At 44.9% G+C, this 19,381-nt stretch overlaps 1 protein-coding gene across 4 annotated transcripts in view; it reads right to left on the bottom strand.

Moving 5' to 3' along the window:
- LOC142085817 (WD repeat and FYVE domain-containing protein 1) overlaps positions 1-12,577 on the bottom strand; it is a 54,937-nt gene extending 42,360 nt beyond the window's left edge. For 2 of the 4 annotated variants that reach the window (XM_075158186.1, XM_075158187.1), the window contains exons 1-4: positions 12,351-12,577; positions 4,013-4,080; positions 2,235-2,308; positions 986-1,040 (exon numbers count right to left, since the gene is read on the bottom strand). In XM_075158186.1, coding sequence (XP_075014287.1) covers positions 986-1,040; positions 2,235-2,308; positions 4,013-4,080; positions 12,351-12,487 — 334 coding nt within the window. In that variant the 5' untranslated portion in view covers positions 12,488-12,577. The remainder of the gene's footprint in view (positions 1-985; positions 1,041-2,234; positions 2,309-4,012; positions 4,081-12,350) is intronic. The other 2 variants (XM_075158188.1, XM_075158189.1) reach the window with 2 other exon arrangements.
- Positions 12,578-19,381: the final 6,804 nt, after the last annotated feature.

Genomic DNA, 19,381 nt, shown 5'->3' on the forward strand with positions numbered 1-19,381 from the left:
TGCTTTAAGTGCCTCTTTTCCTGACCCCAGGGGAGTTATGCTCAGATTTATGCTTTTAAGCACCTGAAAGTGTATCTAGTCCACAGCACTCAAACTGCTACCCGTGCCAGCAACCAAATCCTACCCAGCTTTGTTTAGAATGCTGCCACTAAGCAAGAAGTCACATGAGCATTAGAAAGAGGCCCTCCTTGCCTCCAGGATACAAGTACTTTCCTTGACTGAGTTACCAAGTCATCTTCCTTAGGATAAAGGGGGGGGTTTGTTGCTTTAAGAACAAGGTCTTTTTCTCCTAAGCAAGAACATTGCTTCTATCAGTGTCAGGGAGCCATAAGACAAACTGCGCTTTGTTTCACTACATAATCTGCAGTCTTTAAGAGTCTCCTTCAGGCCTTTCACATTAATATTCCAATTTTAACTAGCAATCGAGTTTTGTATTTCTTTTAAGGGTGTGCAGACAAATGCTGAAATTAGCATCTCCATAAATATTAGAACAATCCCAATTCCCCACATACCAGAAAAATAAGATCTTTTTCATCCCTATTGCTCTCCTAAGATGACAGAGAAGGCAAGGACTCTTATCTTCAGCTAGAAGTAACCAAGCCCAGTGATTACAGAAAGTAAGGATGGAAATTGCAAATACCAAAATGCACCTTTAGAAAGCTCTTACCCTAACATTCATGCAGTATAACTACTCCACTTGAAGAGCAAAATCTGAACTCACTAGTTCTGGCTCATTACACTTGCAGGCTAATGATGTACTGAACTTAATGGTAACGACTACGACTCAGCCTCAGTTGACTGAGGATTACTCAATAATAGGACATTTATCTTATGGCAGTTACCCCCAACTAAGTGACACCTAGAAGGTCAGTCAGATTTAAAGCATATTTGGACTTGATTAATCTGTGTCAGTATCCAGTTTCCCAACCACTTTAGATGCGCCCCTTCACACAAATGTTAGTGTAGACACTGGTTAACAGTTTACCTGGATAGGTCTTCACAAAGTTCATCTTATTAAAGTCCTCTGAAATATGAAACTCCTAAAAGCAAAGTGGAACCGTTAGAAAAGATACCGCAGTGACATAAGCAATATTGATACCCAAAAAAGAGCAGTAACTTCACAAGCCGAAATTTGCATAGCAGCAGTATATCTCACTAAAAACTAGCAGCTTCTCAGGCTGGAGCATAGCGCTGACACACCAACTGTAAATTAAGGTTATTAGTGAACTACGTTTTCAACAGGGAGCATCCTTTCAGAACCAAGTTTGCTAACAGGAGATTATAGGAAGAGATAAGATCTCATTTATCCCCAGCAGGAACAAACAAAACTGTATCTTGTAGTATTTAGGATTTAAGTATCTGAGGCTTCATAATGGACAGATTTAAGTGAGAGTATTCTCTATTTGATCCATTCGGCTTACTGAAGTTTTAAAAGTCTCAGCTTACAATTTCAAGTAGTTATCAATAGAATCACTATTCTATGTAGTTCTGTGTAGGCTATTCACAGTAGTTATCAGTAGAATCACTATTTATGATAGTCATGCAGTACCCTGGCTCCTTATAGGACAGTTATTATTTTGACCTTATTTTCATAAAGAAAGGAAACTATTAAAGCATCTGAGAGTCACAAGATTTCTTTGCCAAGAACAGAGGGGAAGAATACAGACCCACTTTCTGTTCTGCCATATATATCTGCTGTCCAGGAGAGGGAGAGCAAGAGTATAGAAAGAAAGAAGGAAGACTTCCCAGAAAGAAAAGAAACCAACCCTGCCTCTTGTAATTTTAGAGCTAGTGTTGAAATTTCCACATCATAAAAAGATCTGCAGCAAGAAAATCCAGAGACACGTGAATGGCAAGATACAGGCAGTTCACACTTCTGGCCAGATGCAAGCTAGCTGCAGTTCACAACCCCTGTGAGTGCGCCACTATGGCACTCTGCCCAGCTTAATGTACTCCTCAAAATAATTCCTTGACAAAGTGTAATTGTTTGGGTCCACTGCTATACTAATGGCTCAATGATTTCTTGAGACTAGCTGGCTCACATATAGCCAGAAGAACCCTTGTTTATTTGCAGTCCTCCCATGTACATCGCAGGTGAACTGCCAAGAAGCTCAGCCATTTAGTAGTAGCTGCATTCCAAAAAGAAGGGAAAGAAAACAAGTTATCAGCTGCCAGCAACACCTGGTGCTCACAGACAATCTAAGCAATTCTGAAGAAAAGTCACAGCAACTTACCATGATAGCTCCATTATCCTGGCCTACAAATATTCGTCTGCTGTCATGATGATAAGCCATGGCTGAGCATGGCGCTGTCAAAAAAAAAAAAGCAAGCACACTACAGTTATTGAAATAGAGGTATTAGGATACACATGACTTTTATTTAAACCAATTCTTTCACTCAGGATAAAAGCTGTTTAAGATTAAGTAGCTTGATAGAAATTAGTCTGCATAGATAATGTCCCTTAGTAAGACAGTTAAATTCCCATATGTGAAGCTGAGGAAAGATACACTACTACAGTAACTCAGATATACTGCTAGGAACCACATGCAAACATGATTTCCTGCCACAAGGTGCAACTCAGTAAGGGGAATTTCACACAGGCTGAAAGCCTAGCTAGCAGCAACAGCATGTGCAGCTGGTTACACTTAAGAACTTGAGCTCACTAAAATTATCTCAAATGGAGCCCTGAGTTGTATTCCATTCTTACAATATTCCATTCTTCACATTTGAGGACTGTATCATTAGAGAGACTGAAGTGCTAGACAGAAATATGTAATTGCATGTCAACTTCATATGGAATCATGTCTCAAGATCTGCAACCTTAAGGAGACTCATTTTTTTGAGATTACATACAATCTCTTTTAGCAGAAAACCTCTAAAGACCTACTTCCCTTTTTGAAATTAAGAGCTAAAATAGATGTGAAAAGCAATGACAACAAAATTACAATAAAGTGTGTCCTAATGAAAATTTTGCAAAAAATTTCACTGAAGAGTGTCCTCATTAAATTGCAAATTACAAGGATGAGAAGGATACAGTGTTCTAAACTAATACCTTCTTCTCCAAGACCCTCAGAAAATATGGCCTTGAAAGTGTTTTTAGAAATTTAAAGCCAGACAGGACAGTCTGGAATATTACAGTGGTCCTGCTGCATAAGAACAAGTCCATCCCTTGGAACTACTTACGGGCACACTTTATTTTGTATAAACCCTTTTAAAGCACAACCTGAATAGTCTATTTGGAAAATTGATAAATGGAGCAACTGCTGTAAATTTACACCAACTATTAGGAAAAAAAAGATTACAGTGGCATTTCTCATCTAGATCCTAGGCTACTCAGCCTGCAGCTGAAAAGACACAGAACATCAAGGAGTCCAATTCTTTGGTGTACAAATTACTGCAAAAATTGTCAGTCCAAAGACTATCCTTTGTTTGTATGGTGTTTTATTTTGTCATTGTATTCCCTCTTTTTATATGTGGTGTGCGTCTAGGTAGCAACTCTACATTGAAGAAGTTACAGCAAAGCACCCAGGCTGAATGATGTTTCAAAATCAAAAAAGTACACTGGCACTCAAGATCTACTCAGCACTGAAGTTGCTACTCAGTATTGCTTTCTTAATAATCTAAATGCTGAAAGAAAAAAAAAAAAAAAAAAAGATGCACACCTTGGAAAGCAGAGAATATTCTTATGTCTGAACTTTTAGCTAGTGGTTTGAAAAGCTCACTTATTTGGCAGACGAGTTATTTGCCAGCATTTGAGACATCTACAGCTGCAGATCCACACAGTGATTTACCTGGTGAAGGATCTGGTTCTGACAGAATGCTGCCTTAGATCTCACCCAGTACGCAGCTAGTTTCAAACTAAAGTCTGAGCTAGAGTTGCTGCAAAGTTCCCAAATTCAAGATCATCGAGTGAATCCAGCACTTGGGGAAATGGGAAGGAGGTACACACAGCACAGGTACAAAACCCATGCTATGCTTGGCCATCACTTACCATCTCCAGCATTGTACTTACATGACATGGTGTGATAGATGCTGGGCCAGTACTGTCCACTGTCTCTCTTTAGCCATACTCGTATTGTTCTGTGTTGTGGGAAGAGCGGGGAGAAGACAGTTGTAAGTAAGTGCATCACCCCTTGCATCTGAACCAGTTCATTACTTATATATCAGCTCCAATCCTCTTAGCTTTTGTGCTACTCAAACATAATAGTTAGAGGAACAACATAATAGAAATAACAGTACTTCAATAGTACTCTAACATAACAAGAATAATAGCACTAAAAATAGCCACCCTTGGACTCTGAAGAGTTTTCTTCAAACCTATTTACACACTGAGTTTCAGTAAGTACCAAATGGAAATACTGTTTCAGCTCACCTCAGAAATTGCTACATATTGCATCCCTTTAATTCCTTCTCCTTGGCTCTGGCTGATTTAAGTCAAATGCAAGTTGCTGGAACTTTCCAGCTTTGGCAGAGCAAACCACAGCTTGTTTTATAGCAGATTAAGTGTTTGATATGTTAAAAAAAAAAAAATTGCAAATCATTCCATTATGTTTTGAATTTTTACAGCTTCTCTGTGCAATTCATCCTTCAGCAAGCCAGATACTTAACATCAGTAACAGAAGCACCTCATCCTGCAGACCAGCACATTAGTGACATCTCCATCCCCAAATATTGATGTATGGATCCATAGAGGACATGATATCTAGTTCAGTATTATTTCCTCTAAGCCATGCCTCTACTCCATCACGTACCAACACAAAGGACAAGCGATGTTAGTAGCATTGTCACTTTGCACTGCTCCTCTGGCCTAAATACAAACCGGATTGATTAGCCAGTCAAATGGGAATTGAAAGAAGTTGACAAGACGGCTTGGACTTGAGTCCTTGGACAAGTCCCTTGGACAAGTCCAACTTGGCTCTTTATAAAATTGTTTTTAGTTTGTAACCCTCCAGAATCAGGCCTTGGAAGGAAAGGAAAAAGTCTTGAGAACATTTAGTATTATACCACTCTCATGACTGTCAAATCCTGGGAGGAGGGATATAAGAGAATCAGCAAGGAAGTGGAAAGTTATTGTCAATTAAAAACATTCCTACAATAGGCACATTTGGAGGGATTCTACATCAAGAAGTTAAGAGCGCACATGTAGACAGTGTTAAGGTTATTTTCAGTCTACTTGAAATTTCCTCTCCAAACCATTGTTTGCCTTCTTGTTACTGTTTAAATCCAACTTCCTCATTCCTAAATGGAAACCTAAATGATCTGTAAATATGTGTACCTGGAAACACTGTCAAGAGACTTCATTGAGATGAGTTGTTCTATTTACTTTTAGCTAAAAAAAGGCCTGGTATTTAGAATTTTTTTCAAAAAAATCTAGGGGATAGATTTGCTAAACATCATACAGTATCGCCAGTAAGAGTTTAACAAAAAGAGCACAGGAGGGGACTGGTATCTTGCATCAGGACTAGAACTTTTCAGGTTGAAGATATAAAGGTAGCATTCTAATTTTGTAATCCACTTAAGGGCTTTTCTTTAAAAGACCACTCAAAAATAAAGCAGACAACGCCTACCCTTAACATACTACTTTCCTTTTCTAAAATTTGAAATCAATACAGCTGAGAACACACTGCCTCAAAACAACGACTTTCAGCTTTTGAATCAAGTCACTTTTCCACCAGTTCAGTGGCAAATACACATTACTCCAGTTCATTAAGTATTTTGCATTAAGACTGTCTCTTAAAAGCTATCACCTCCTCTTTACAATAATCAACACCCTACCTCATGGTCAGAAACTTAACACTTCAGAAGAGCTGTTGCTATTTCTTGGTAACATGAGAAAATGAAAAAACAATGCTTCCAAGTCATTCTTATGATGCAAATGCCAGTAGTAGCATGGGCTAGCACCTATGCATTTTTAAGGGCTTTTTAAAGCAGCTCCATCATACTCAAACTGTTCTGAACATCTCAGATGGCAGCTTCCACCCTTACTAATTCAACTCTCAATTCTAGCCAAAATCATGCAATTATTTTTTATATAAAAAGACTAGGAGTTATCATAGTGATTGAGATCATGCACTGCTGATTTTCCCAAAGTAGACTTTGTTTCCTCTCAGTATTCTGAGATTATAGTCGATTATACTAAACTAGGAATTAATGTAAAGGAAGCAAGGATTTGCTTTTTCTAAGCAAATTATTTCCTGGAAGTATAATTTGTGCACTGATCATCAACAATACAGTCCCTCACTGAAGTTGAGAGCCTAAGCAAATAGCTGCAAGAGTTAGCAAAATTAACTTCTGAAAGCTTCTTATTTTGGTTTAAGTAAGATTTAGACTTTGCTAGCCTCATGCTTGCAAAGAAAAGCTGTCAGACAGCTTTATATCTAATTATACAAAGCTCTGACTGAGCAAAATTTGAAGAGATTGTTTCACAGTAGTCAGCAAATAACCTGTGCCAAAATCTCCTTTTGTTAGGACAAATTAATTTGTGAAATACCAGTCCTAGCTTAAGGGACTAGAGAAGTCCTCCAGTAATGCTGCTTCCACAGTCTCCTTCTACTATGAAATTGTTTTATTATGAGAACCACCATATCAATCCTAGAGTCTTTAGCACTCTTCTCAAAACTTGGTCTTTAATTAATGAAAAGACCTGTGCTCAGTACCTGAGAAGAGCTGGCTACCACCCACCTTTCCTTAGGCATTCCCTATAAAGTGCCTAGAAAGATACAGGCTTGTTTGACAGCAGTCTCAGGATGTAAAAATGTTGAAACTCATTAAGGAGCACCCAGAGATAGATAGGTACTTTTTAAATTACAGTAGACTCAGATATCCGAGACTGGCAGGAGGAAGTAAAACAAGATTAAAAAAGACCTCCAAACTTCCCTAACATTGAGTACTGAACCAGAAGTTGCTTTCAGCTGGAAACCATGCACATTTATAGAAGAGTAATTCAAAGCAGGTTTTTTTGGTTGTTTTTTTTTTTAATGTAATATAAAGAAATACACACAGAAGTTGTCTTTAAGCAATACCGAGTGTGGCCTTACCAATTTCTAAGGATTTTGATTGTTCTCAATTGCTGTTTCTTTTACAGAGTGAGTAAGCACCCAACAGTGCTGGAGAAAAAATCTGGGGTTTGAGAGTGGAGAAAATTCTTCAGCGTTCCAACAGTATTTGTGCTCATGCCACATAAGCTGACCTCTAAAAGCCAAATGCACGTATGTCAGGGAGAAAGAAGTGATGAAAGATTAGCAGGCAAATCCAAACTTGTTACAATACAAGCACTGCTGCAAGTACTATGCAGCTACACTAGCCCTGTTCCAAGAACTGCCTCCTCCTAACACCTTCAAACCACTAACAATTGCTTTCCTACCTGAAATCAATCACTAACAATTGTTTTCCTAGCAAGAACAGAAGACTGCATTTTTCTGGTAGTCAAAATAAACCAGAAGTATTTAGACTGCTATTGACTGTGTTCCCAAAACAGCCTTAGGAACCTGGTTTAATTACAGCGCAATGCAAGCTCAAGGACACAACTTGCAGTTGATGCTTTTTATCGAATTTCTGCTCACTGAAACGTTAGTTTTGACCAATATTTAAGTTCCGTAACCAAAAAAACCTCCTAATACCGCAACTTAAGCAGCAGTTCCAATGCAATAGCCGCTGCTGATGGTCACAGAACACCAGCATTCAGGTGTCCTAGTGACTCTAGAGATCCTGTTAACCTGTAATAAATATAATACCTTTATCTTGCATTTAGGGTCTTGTACAATAGCTTATCATCCCTCAGCACCCCCAACTACAGCTGGGAAACACTCATCTTGCCTTAATTATTTGTCTGCTGAGAACAAGGATAATAAGGCTAAGTCTAGAGTATCACAGACTGTATCACAGGTCTGTGCAGCCCACACTGGCCTATCTCAGCTCCGAGAAAACACGAGCCAGCCTCGAGCAGACGATTTAACTCACAGCTGGTACCCGAGTTGGCTGTCCAGGCTGAGGGACACACTTGCAACAATTCCAAACATTGTCTTGGAACCAGGGTCAGGCAAGATGCCCGTTAAAGACACAAGGTTAATCATCCTTTCTAGGCAAGTTCTGAGAAAGCTTCACAGATGGCAAGTATCCTGCCAAAAAATCAGATTGAGAAAATTAACTATTTAACTCCTGCAGGTATTCTTACTTCCTTTTTTGGCTTCAAAACTTTAAAAAAAGAGCTAGATTTTATTGGTATTCACAGATCTACTATGGCATCTTTTGTACCCTCAAAAAAAATAGAAGCATTACTTCTCATTCTAAGAAATATAATTTAAAATAGAAAGAACTACAACTCCTCTAACGAGAGGATAATCTACAACATTCCTGGAGAATGTTTGTGCACCAGTGTTTTTCTCACTACTTAACTTGTAAACACATTCCTCTGACTGGTTATTATAAAATACTTGACAGCCTTCGCTGTATTAAGAGGTAATAAAAAATACTTTGGCCCTTCTCTTTTGGTGTACACAGCAGCTCTTTCACTACTTGAACTCTGTACTTTGCTTGCTGCTAGCAGCATAATCAGTTATGCAGTATTAACACCTACACCCCTTTTTTAGTGAACAAACATGAGAGCAGTAAGTTTGATAACACGTTAAACTGTAGGTGAAGGATACGTGAGTGAGTAGGCTTTGATGTACTGTAGGAGGTATCCCACATTAAAGGTAGTACCGTGCAACAGTTTCTGAAAGTTTAATGATCTAAGTAAACTCCCGTAGTAAGGCAGGCCACACGAATTTAGCGTTGAGTCCAAAACTTCTCTTAGAAATTTACACACACCCCAAAGGTGGGTAACGGGCTCTGCTCTCCTTGCATAGGTCTGTTTTCTGACATCAAAACCTGCCCAGATAAAGATGCAGCTGCATCCTTGGCTCTTATCAACACAGTCTAAGCATGCAGACTGCTAACCTTCAGCATTAGACCTTTAAGTTTAAAGGCTGGCATTGTCTGCTACAGGCAAGCCTTTGCAAGCCTGTACCATGAAATTCTGTTCAGGTTTAACTCAGATATGAACTCTTAAGAATTGCTATTTCCTCTTCTCTCCTTCAGGAAGTGCGTCAAAACACACCGAACACAAACATGTTAAGATTCAGCCCACACTGGCACCCAAAAACCCAACTTCATCCTGCACAGTACGAAGATACCAGAACAAGTGCACATAAGAGTGGAATAAAAAGGAAGCTGCTCAGTCTCATCCAACACGTACTACAGCCAAGTCATTTCCACAGGAAGGGAAGAGACCAACCAAGTCCATCTTTCAATCAAAGCCAGAAAACATACCTAACACATCCAAGTGTCACTGCTTGCTGCAAACCAGGTACAGTTACTGCCATGGTTCAACAAGGAGCAGTATGTACTACTGCTTCAAAGGGTCAAGATTTAAATCCTGCTGTTTTTACACAGGCATTACTACAGTGAAGAAAGCTGTTTATCTCTTTACCAGGCAGGAAATTGCATTTTAAACTCTGAGAAGCCCTACTAAGTTGCAAAATCAAGCTCTGAAGAGGCAGGTGCTGTTCTGTGGATCACAAAACTGTTTCCCTCTGTTACCCACCCTTCAGTGCACACATTGCACAGTATGATGCCCTGCAGTCTAAGAGCACGAAAATATTTAATACATTGATATCTAATTGTATAATTTGAGAAGCCTTTTATCCTCTGATCCTGCTAACGCTGTGCTGAATGCTCCCAGCACCCCAAACTCCAGCATTCTGGAAGCTTGGGAAAGAAGACTAAGGTATCTGCCACATGCTAGAAGATGATGGTATAACCCTAACGCTAATATTAACACACTTAAGAGCACTTTGACGGCCTATTACAACAGGCACCCAATCTCATGGCTGAAAAAAATATTTTTGAGGAATAGAAGCCTGACTCCAAGTGCTTCAGAAAAATATTTTCAAATAGCCTTTAAACAACATAAGGAAATCTCTGCCTTCATTTACCCCAAACTTACAGCATTTGTAGTTCAGGCTTTTAGAATTCAGTGATGAGTTTTTACTCCAGTCCTGATAATTGATAGCTCATCTAAGAATTAAGTGTGCTAACCTTCCGGGGGGGGGGGGGGGGGGGGAAGGGGGGGTGGGGGAGGTGGAATCCAATTAGCCACTTTAAAGAACTACTTACTAAGCTTCCTCTTCCAAATTCAACTACTTATACTGCCTGTTTTCTAAAGAGTTCAACTGGCACTTGAAAACAATTCTTAGCATGCCAATGAAAAATACATTCTTACCACCTCTCCACAGGAAGTGAAGATAGACTACACTTTCTGATTTCTCAGAAGTGCTGATAATCAGGGCCAATAAGTGCAGCTATAGCTTCATATTTTTTAATATCAGATTTATGTTGCCAGGTCACTGAGAAGTATGACAAATTTGACAGTGTTTCTACCTGATCTGCATAAGAGCACGACATGTCATGACATGTCCTATACAAATTTTGTTGGCTTTAATGCCAACTAATGAAAAACTAACAGTATCTGGTAAACTTCACTTAAACCAGGATAAGTTTATATCCTTTGCACTTGATCTGTTCCCCTCCCCCCAGATCCTGAATGCCTTGGCTAACAGTAAGCTTATAAAGTTAGCGTCCTGGTTTCGGCTGGGACGAATACCATGACGTCACATGGTATGGAATACCCCGTTGGCCAGCTGGGCTGGCTGTCCTGATTATGTTCCCTCCCATCTTGTGTACCTAGTTCAGTAGTAGGCATGGGAGCTGTCCTTGGACTAGGAGGGCACTTAGCAACAACTGAAAACATCAGTGTGTTATCAACATTCTCCTCATACTAAATCCAAAACACAGCACTAGGAAGAAATTTAACCCTATCCCAGCCGAAACCGGGACAGTTAGCATGTGCTGTTGCTAGCTGGTCTGTTGGCTCTTGTTGACCTAAAACTAAATGCCAGAAAACCTAGTTCAGGTAACACTATAGCTTTGCTGGTTTTCAGCACTCATACCTCACTGTTTCTCACAAGGTCAGGCTTTTCAAATAACAATTTATGCAACAATTAATGCAAATTCAGATTTAAAAGTTTTATAACAGTAAAATTATCCCTCCACCAAGCTACATCTCAAAGAATGCACTTTCATACTTTAACATGCACCCTTCAAACACTGCCACAGTTTCTGGACAGGAGCTCTTAAGAAGCATCTCCTACACCTCTTCACATTTAAAAGTCACTTTCCACATAGCAGAGGAGAAATTCCAGCTCTCACCACTACACTGCAGACCCCTCACCTCTCTCCTAGCCAACAACCCTCTGTGCTACTTGCTTCCTCATTTTCACTTTTGTTTCAACTGAATAACTAATTACTGACATTACCAGCTTTTGTAACAGATGTTTCACGTGCCATGTGAGCCACTACCAAGGATCAGGATTAGACTCTGAAGACATTTTCCCTTCCAACCAGAAACCACTGTCCTCAGCAGCTCATCACCACCTCTCCCCTCAGATCTGCCAACTCACTCCCTGAACCGTTTCAGCCAGAATGGAGCAGGTTTGAGACCTTCACACCGAGCCATCGGAATGGGCTTGTTTTGACCGAAGCAGGTTGGGGAGCTCCAACTCTCCTGACAGACGGGGGAAGCGGTAACGTACCCACAAGTGATTCAGCCAGCACAGCTGAAGGCAGAGGAAAACATATTCTCACATTTTTTGTTCTACTCATAACCATTGCAAAACCCTTTTACACACACAAACGAGTTGTACTTTTCCATCTACTTGGCAGGGCTGGAAAGCACGCCTGAAGCACGACAGCGTCTTCTCACCGGCAGGGAAACGCTGTCAGCCCCGCGCTCCCAAGCCCCGCTCCGGCCCGCAGCCGTGCGGGCTGGGCCGCTGCCTCCCTCCGGGAGCGGGAAGCCGGCTGATGTTATTTTCCTCCCTCGAACTGCAGCTTCGGTTATTTCCTCACGGCTCCAGGCAAAGAGTCACGGCTGCCTGCCTCCTGGCAGAGTCACAGCGTAAAAACGGATTTTCCCCCCGCACCCCGCCCCAGTGCTACGCTTCCCCGGCTCAGCCAGCTCCCGCCGGCTGCCGCCACCCGCAGGGACCGCGCCGCCGCCGCGCCCCGGTTCCGGGGGCTCCGGGATCGGGGGGCTCAGCCCCAGCTCCGCACGGAGCGGAGACCGCCGAGGGAGGGGAGTGGAGCCGACCCTCCGCCGAGGGGCCGCCCGGGCCGGGCCTGCCCTGCCCGCCCGCTCCCGCCGCCCGGCCTAGCCCCTCGCCGAACCCCCGGCGGGGAGCGGGCCCTGAGGGGCCTCACCGCCCCGTGAGGCGCCTCGGCGGGCCGGGCCACGGCCGGCGGCCTCCGCTTACCTGTCCTCGCTGGCCGTGATGACCCCGTCCTCCTTGGGGATGAGGAGCGCGGCGCTGACCACGTCCTGGTGCCCCTCGACCTTGCTGAGGAGAACGGGCCGGCTGCTCTGCGGCCGCGAGTGGATCTCGGCCGCCATGTTGCCGCGGGACCGGCCCGGCGCCCATCAGCTGACGGCGCGGGGAAAGCCCGGCGGCCGCCGTAACGCTGCGTGTAGCGGCGCCGCCTGCCGAGCCGAGGTGCCCTGTGTAGCGGCGCAACTGCGGCCGCGGTCTGACGTTGTCTCTGGCTTAGGCGGCAGGCGTATTCTCTAGAAGAGACGGGCCGCAGGCCGCACCTCGTCGAGGAGCGGGAAAGCACGACCTGGCTGGGGGCGGGGCTGCCGGTGGGGTCTCGCACCCTACCCGGCCGCGGGCAGATCGCACCTCCCGGAGGGCCGTGGCTTCCCAAGGAGGAGAAGGCGGCCTTGGGCTCAAGCACGCATTTCCATGGGGCTGGCTATGCTCTCCTGTATGCCCGCCGCAGGGCTCCGCCCGGGAAAAGCGCTGCAGTTAAATACGGTTATTGCCACTGGGGGCCCCGCCCGCAGTAAGCAGCGAAGAAAAGGGTATTCCCCCTGGAGTAATTAACGGAGGGACATGGACTGAGGAAGGATGTGTAGTCACAGGAAATACATTAGCTAGTTTCCTTATGTCTTTTAAACTAGAAGCAGCTGTAAGCCTTTACCCTTTAAGCTCTTAAGCATGAACTGTGCTGGTTATTGCCTTCGTGGCCAGCGCATGTGGATATTGCCCACCTAGCTGGTTAATCAGCAGAATTCCTCCCTTCCCCTCAGTGCTAGTTTTTTGGTCGCTGCTGCGGCCATGGCAGTGGTGGTGCTCACACCTTTGAGTCCAATCTTGAACCAGAACTGCTGCTCTTCAGGACTAGCCAGGGGCTGGTGGAGAGGTCACTGGAGCTGGTCAGCACCCTTCTCTGCGAGCAGAAATGTAGTTTCTAATCCCAGGTCTAGCAAATATGTAAATATTGGAACAACAGTGTCTCTGGATATAACCAACACACACACTGAGCTTACATGAAAATCCTAACTGTGAGCCGGGAGAAGCTATTTCTGCTCAGGACATCCCAGAAAGAACTGTGCCCAAAGAGATGAGCTACAAGATGGGGTAAGGACAAACCTCCTGGAGCAGTGGTGGTGGGGAGCACAGCATTTGACAAGCCATCACACACCTGCAGCCAGGGAGGCTGAATGAGGCTTCCCCAGGCTCCTGGAGGAGGGCAGCAGACAGCAATTATCTTTCCCCTGACCTGCCCCGAGAGAGGAATTTTATCTGCCTTACTGGGGTTTCCCAGCTATTTGCTAGATAGCAAAGGAAACAGACTGAGGAAGAATGGGTCCAGCTTGAAGTTTTTAAAATAGTTGTGGTTAAACACACTCTGCTTTGCCTTGAGTTTCAGCATTTCCCTGTTTCCTAATCTTTTCTCTGTATATCCAGAGTCCACCTTTCTTCTTCCCTTCTTCCCTCCTGAATTCAGCTCATGCCTGTGTCATGGTGCTTTTCTTTCTCCAGTGTTCCTCTTTTGGTCCAGTTCCTAAATGTATAACCTGCTTTTTTTTTCCTCCCCATTTCTTATCCTTCCTCAACCTATTTTTTCCATCACCCTGTTTGCACCACCGCCACAATCAAACCAAGCAGCAAGTCAATCCAGCCCTGCACTACCTCACATCTCCCATGAGGAGACCTCAATCTGCCACAGTTCTGAAGAGGTTCAGCTGTAAGATGAAGTGGCAAGATAACAGTCCCTGTAACAAGGGACTGACTCCATTCACTTCTTCCAGTTGTGCAAGCCTTCACCCAGGCGTCAGAGGGAGAGGTCACAGGACATGTGGAGGAAATAAGTCTTTCCAAAACAGGTGACCCTCTGTGCAGAGGTACCCCAGGAGCCCAGCCCAGAGCCTCAGAGAGATGCAGGTGCCTGAATCCCCTTTGAATGTAGGGGAGTTAAACACCTATCTCCTTTTGAGGCTCTCAGTCTCCGTGTCTACAGACCTTACACTTGCTGTACCCTACAGGGAGCTTTAGGATTTCTCCTGGTGCTTTACTGCTCGATACCAGTTCCAGAGCTGAGATCCAGCAGACAGCAGAGCTGCTCACTCAGCCCACTGCTCTCGGGGATGCTGGCTGCATACAAATATGCTTGTGCAGGAACACCTGTAATCATTTACCAGTTCCTCATACCAGGACCACCTTTACCAGAAGCTCTACAGGTAAGCTTAATAGTTTATTGGGTAATGTGCTGGTCTGTAATACTGAGAGAATCTGGCCTGAATCCCGTTCGTAAGGGGGGACCTGGTGTGTGGCAGTCTGACTTGGTCACCGAGAACAAGAATATTATTCCAGGTCTGGTCTAACAAATCAGCCCAGACAACAGGCAATGACCACATAAGTGAAATTCATGGCACAGCTGGATCTAAAGTCTTTCAAAAACAGTATTTCAGGCCTTGACTATGTTTGGTGTGCAAGGTTTCCCTGTGCTTGCAAACAGCAATAGAGTGCTTAGCCCAGTGGACACACCTATAATCAGAACTAATAATTCTCTCATTATCCAAGCAGCCACCAAAAGGTACCTTGTTGCCCAATGCTCTTTTTTTGCTCAGACTTGTACATACCTATTAGTCTGCTTTCTAAAACTGACCTGCTTAGCTCATGCCAATTGTCAGAAGTGAGATTCTGGCTCTCTGCCCTAAAAAGAGAGGGGAAGGCAATGCCCTCCCCATATGGAGACTTCACAGCAGGGACTCTGTATGAACGTGCGGCTATAGGATGGCATATCCACAGGGAAACGTTTTCAAGAACAACTATCTGAAGACTTTATCTGATGACTAGTGGTTATGAGCTTTTTTTAATGTTCTTTTTTTAACCTTCCTTTCTTATCACGTAAGACGTTCCCTCCGGCCTCATCATCTGGTACTCATCATCCTGGTGACCTTGACTTGGGATTGTGGTGGAAATGCATTTTGGCTCAGAGGTACATCCTCCTACCAGCTCTTCCGTCTCCTTCTGAGCTCCTTCACAGGAGCAGGGGGTATGAAAATGCCTTGTATTTTCTACCTCCAGAATCACAACCTACTGGGTCCTCCTCACTAAACCCTTCCCGCTCCTCCCTTTCTCCAGCTTGCCTCCTATTGCCTCCCATACAGTCATAAAATACAGCACCGTCATTTCTCCCCATCCTCCTGTGCTCCACAAAGCACTCATGCCATAGCATGCCATGATGGCAAGTCTACTTTTAAGGGATATTTTTCCAAGTAAATAATGCCACAGACACACGGACCTTGCACTGAAGCAGCAAGATTCCCATGTGTTCACAACACTTGGGAAGGTGCTGTGCAGACCTGTTTCTTTGGCCAGATCAAAGCAAAGGCTGTTCTCTTGTCAATAAAAGCCATTCCCTGAGCAGACCACATTTGTATTGCTCCTCACCTGTGCCGGCCCTCGCTGCTCCTCATGCTTCTGCCTCTCCGGAGGAACATGGCACAGCACATTTCGTCACCTTTGCCCTTAGCAGGAACACACCTTACCCAGGCAATTCTTTGCCAGTGTACCCTCCATACTGGCCTCTGTTCAGGGGAAGAGGAGAAGACTTTACTTTCCAGCCCATTTTAACAGGCAAAGAGCCATCAGCCAGGTTACCGCTCCACAGCTTTCCTAGTTAAATCAGGCATAATTAGCACACAGAATCAGCCACCAGGCAACCATGAAAATGAGATGGGAAGATAAAGGAACCACCCAAAATCAGCTGCCCCTCTCCCACACGTGCCCCATCATACTGCAGTCCTGCAGGGGACCAACACGGGTAGCAGGGCAGTGACAGGGGCCTTAAGCACCTGGAACGGGCACCACTGCCCAGCGCGTGCGGGAACAGGGACAGCGAGCAGGCAAGGGCTTTCCCGGAGGGATCCCGGCCATTGGCACCCTGCTGCAGGGCTTCTTGCTCAAGCTGCCTGCCTTGGGATGATGGGGCTCACGGGGAGGAGGAAGAGCTGTTTCCCAAAATAGCTGGGAAAGCAACCTCATCACCTGGGAAGAGCAGGAGCTGAAGGAATAGCTCGGAGCATCACGTTCCCCTCCCGCCGGCAGGCTCGGTAGGAGAGCTCGGAGGTGCTGCTCAGGCTCCGCAAGGCTCAGCACCTCTGGTTTAAGTAAACAGCCTTATATTAAACCGGCGAGACGGGCGTGTGTGTTCAAGCCTTGGCCGCGAGAGGGTACTGCGGCCCCGCCGTGCCCGCCCGGGGAGCCGCGGCCAAGGGCGTGCCGGGGCTCGGGGCAGCACCCCGTGTCACCCCGCAGAGGTGCTGATAAGGCAGGGGACGAGAAAGGTGCAAGCTCTTGCTGAAATACCGCCACGTGGAGATGCCAGCAAGTCAGGAAACTCACTCGTTCGGCCTCTCTACTTGGCCCTGCTTCTTCGAGGACATCCTTAGGAGCCCCCGACAGAAGAAATGTAACAGAAAAAACAGAACAAAACTATTCAAATTCCATCATTTTCCCTCACAAGTTTTTTAGGTTTGTGGTTTGTGGTTTTTTTTTTTTTTTTTGAAGTACAGAGATAAGCATTGAGGGTGGCACCGCTTCTCAAAGGGACAGGCGCTGACCCTGGTCTACCAGAAGCCACACGATGCCTGCTGAGGACAGCAGCCAGCCCAGGCCAGGGCAAGGGGCATTTCGCAAGAAGGGCCAGAGGTGACATGGGTCTCTGCTTCTCACGGGCATGCACCTACCAGCGAGGCCTTGAACAGGCCGATAGCAGCAGTGTCCTCACCTCAACCGTTTCAGGAAGGTGGAAGAGCCCAGGTTGGTCAGCCACAGCAAAAGATACAGTGCTGCCTTCCCCACCCTCCACCACCTGTTTGGTGCCTGAACCAGCCAGCACAAATTAGTCTGGAAGTGAAACAAATGCTACCTGTGAACCAAGGAGACATACCCAGCCCTTTGGTCTAGGGCAGGGTGGCTCACAGCCAGTATAATTAACTGATGCCCGTAGGCTCCAGGTGCTCGGTGCCCCAAAGGAAAAGCATCTGATTCACTCCCCCTATTGCACAAATGCCTTTCAGGAGCTGGTACACTTAATTACAGGGAACTTGGTGCATTAGGAGCCCAGATCCAATATTCAAGGGAGATGCTGTGGGCTTAGCAGCCAGGGAAGGCTCAGGGAAGGTAATCCCTGGCTCAGGGCTAATTGTGCATTGGAGGTAGGTTGGAACGGAGGTGTCAGCATGTTAATGCACATACATGTTACAAACATCCCAGACAGGGTCCAATCTTCCCAACTATAACTGTTAGGCCCACCATGGCCTTGAGAGTAAAAATAGCATCCCTGGAAGCTCCAGCGTGATCTGAAGGACAGAGGGCACTGAGATGGCTGTGTTACTGTGAGCTAGCAGCATCCACCCAACATGACTCCACGTCCCTGCAGCACACAAAAAGCATCATTAGTCAAGAGCTCACAGAAAATTGTCATCTGGTAAGTGCACAGTGCCCACCTGGCTGTAGCAGCAAGCCTAGCAAACTGAGAGCAAGGAGATCTGCAGTCTGTCATCAGCTCCAGCACCAGTCTCCTGGGGAGGGGGGCAGCCTGCATCACCCTCTGGGGCTTCTACCTTCAGGTGCCCCCACTGCCTTTGGTAGGGGCTTGTCTCCTCATGGGTGTCACGTCCAGCACACGAGACTATCACAGCCTCCTGGCACCACAGTAATAATGGAGATTATTAATGTCAGACAGGTTTCAACCAGTACAGGTAGTAGTAGCGTTACTAATAAATACACGCAGTTTAAATTGATGGGGCTAAGCTAAAGGGCTTTCTCTTTCTTTGAAGCACACGGGAGTTTTTAGAACATTGCTAACAAAGAATATTTGAATTTCTTCCTCTTTTTCATCTTTATTAACCTGCTCTGCTGCTGGAAGGCAACGCATCCATGTTTGTTTTTAAAGGAGAGGCTGCTGTCAGAAGAGAGCTGCCAGCATCTAATTCAATGCCAAGGGATGAACAGCAGTGATCCCTTTACGTGGGCTCAGGATCTGGCCCCTCACTACCCTCCCCACTCTGTTGGGCAAACAAGATTTGAAAACTACGAAGTGTTAATGAAAGGTGGAAGTTGTAAAAGAAAAGCAGCCTTTTTAGAGCTCTGAAGTTATGAAAACAAGGTTGAGACACAGTTTAGCAGATTAATAGCCTGCTATTTTTCCTCTTAATTACTTCGTGAGTAACCACTTTCTTCATTACATATCTGGCTCAGGAAACGTTTGGTGAGTTTTACCAAACTCTTCCTCCCTAGTCTCTAGGCTAAAGCAATTGCAACCACAAGCATTTTCCACACTAATTCCCTGCCCAGGGCTTCAGTCTCATACTACCGAAGAGCTAACAGTCTTTCTGGGCTTTCCATCTCAAAAAAGGGATGTGTTACCTCCACTTTTGAAGATGGAGAAACTGAGGCACACCTAGTTCTGCACCCCTTCCACAGAGTTACATTCCTGCTTGAAGTTACCAACCCATCGTTAAGTTATGAGCCTTACACATTCAGTCACACCATCTCTGTTCCTCGTGAGGACGATTCCTCCCCAGCCCTCCTCCTGCCTGCAAGCAGGGTGCAGGGCTGCCTATGTCACAGGGCCCAGGGGCCCAAAAACACCTTGGCTTTTCTGTCGAGCAAAGACAAAGTTCAACTGCAAAGCAGTTGGGAGTAGAGGAGGAATAGATCAAAGCAGACCAAAGCAGCATGAGCATTCATCTTAGGCTTGATATTCAAGATTAAAAAAAAAAGTTAACAGACAACCTATGCAGATTGCAGGCAGATTCCCCAAAGCCTTTCAAGAGCAGCTAACAGACTGCTACAGTAAGGGTTAATAAGACTACAGTAAGCACAGGCCCAACACTAAAACATCACACTGAACTCTAGTTACTTTGTCAAGCAGGACTGGAAATTTGATATGAATCAGCTCCCAGGACTGAAGAGCACAGACAGTGTTTTTA

Source organism: Calonectris borealis, chromosome 9 (assembly GCF_964195595.1).
Source record: "Calonectris borealis chromosome 9, bCalBor7.hap1.2, whole genome shotgun sequence".
In the NCBI taxonomy this organism is placed as follows: Eukaryota; Metazoa; Chordata; class Aves; order Procellariiformes; family Procellariidae; genus Calonectris; species Calonectris borealis.